Below are 441 nucleotides of genomic sequence, written 5' to 3' on the forward strand. Positions count from 1 at the left end.
CTCGAAGCGGGCGCCACCTGGGAGCACCCAGTCACCAGGGAAGCCAGGAGACCCCACGCACAGCATGCGCCCGGGAGGGTCTTCCCCCACCCGCCTCAGCAATGACGGGGGAGGGGGCCAGTCACATGGAGCGACCCCTCCCGTCCTCAGACACAGGGCCAGCTGAGGGAAGAGCTAACCCTGGGGGCTGAGAACCCACGCCCGTGCGAGGTCAGGGCCGCCTCAGCTCAGCGGAGCCTCACCTGGGCCCCCCCGCCCCAGCAGCCCGAGCAGGTAGGTGCTCACCTGGGCCCCCCCGCCCCAGCAGCCCGAGCAGGTAGGTGCTCACCTGGGCCCCCCTGAGCCAGCAGCCCGAGCAGGTAGGTGCTCACCTGGGCCGCCCTGAGCCAGCAGCCCGAGCAGGAAGCTGCTGGTCTGCTGCAGCAGCACGTTGTTGTCGCC

At 71.2% G+C, this 441-nt stretch overlaps 1 protein-coding gene across 1 annotated transcript in view; it reads right to left on the minus strand.

Moving 5' to 3' along the window:
* ACOX3 (acyl-CoA oxidase 3, pristanoyl) overlaps positions 1–441 on the minus strand; it is a 27,654-nt gene that overhangs the window by 11,250 nt on the left and 15,963 nt on the right. Inside the window, exon 12 of the mRNA XM_015561560.1 lies at positions 328–440. Coding sequence (XP_015417046.1) covers positions 328–440 — 113 coding nt within the window. The remainder of the gene's footprint in view (positions 1–327; position 441) is intronic.

This window comes from Myotis davidii, unplaced genomic scaffold, assembly GCF_000327345.1.
Source record: "Myotis davidii unplaced genomic scaffold, ASM32734v1 scaffold937, whole genome shotgun sequence".
NCBI classification, from domain to species: domain Eukaryota; kingdom Metazoa; phylum Chordata; class Mammalia; order Chiroptera; family Vespertilionidae; genus Myotis; species Myotis davidii.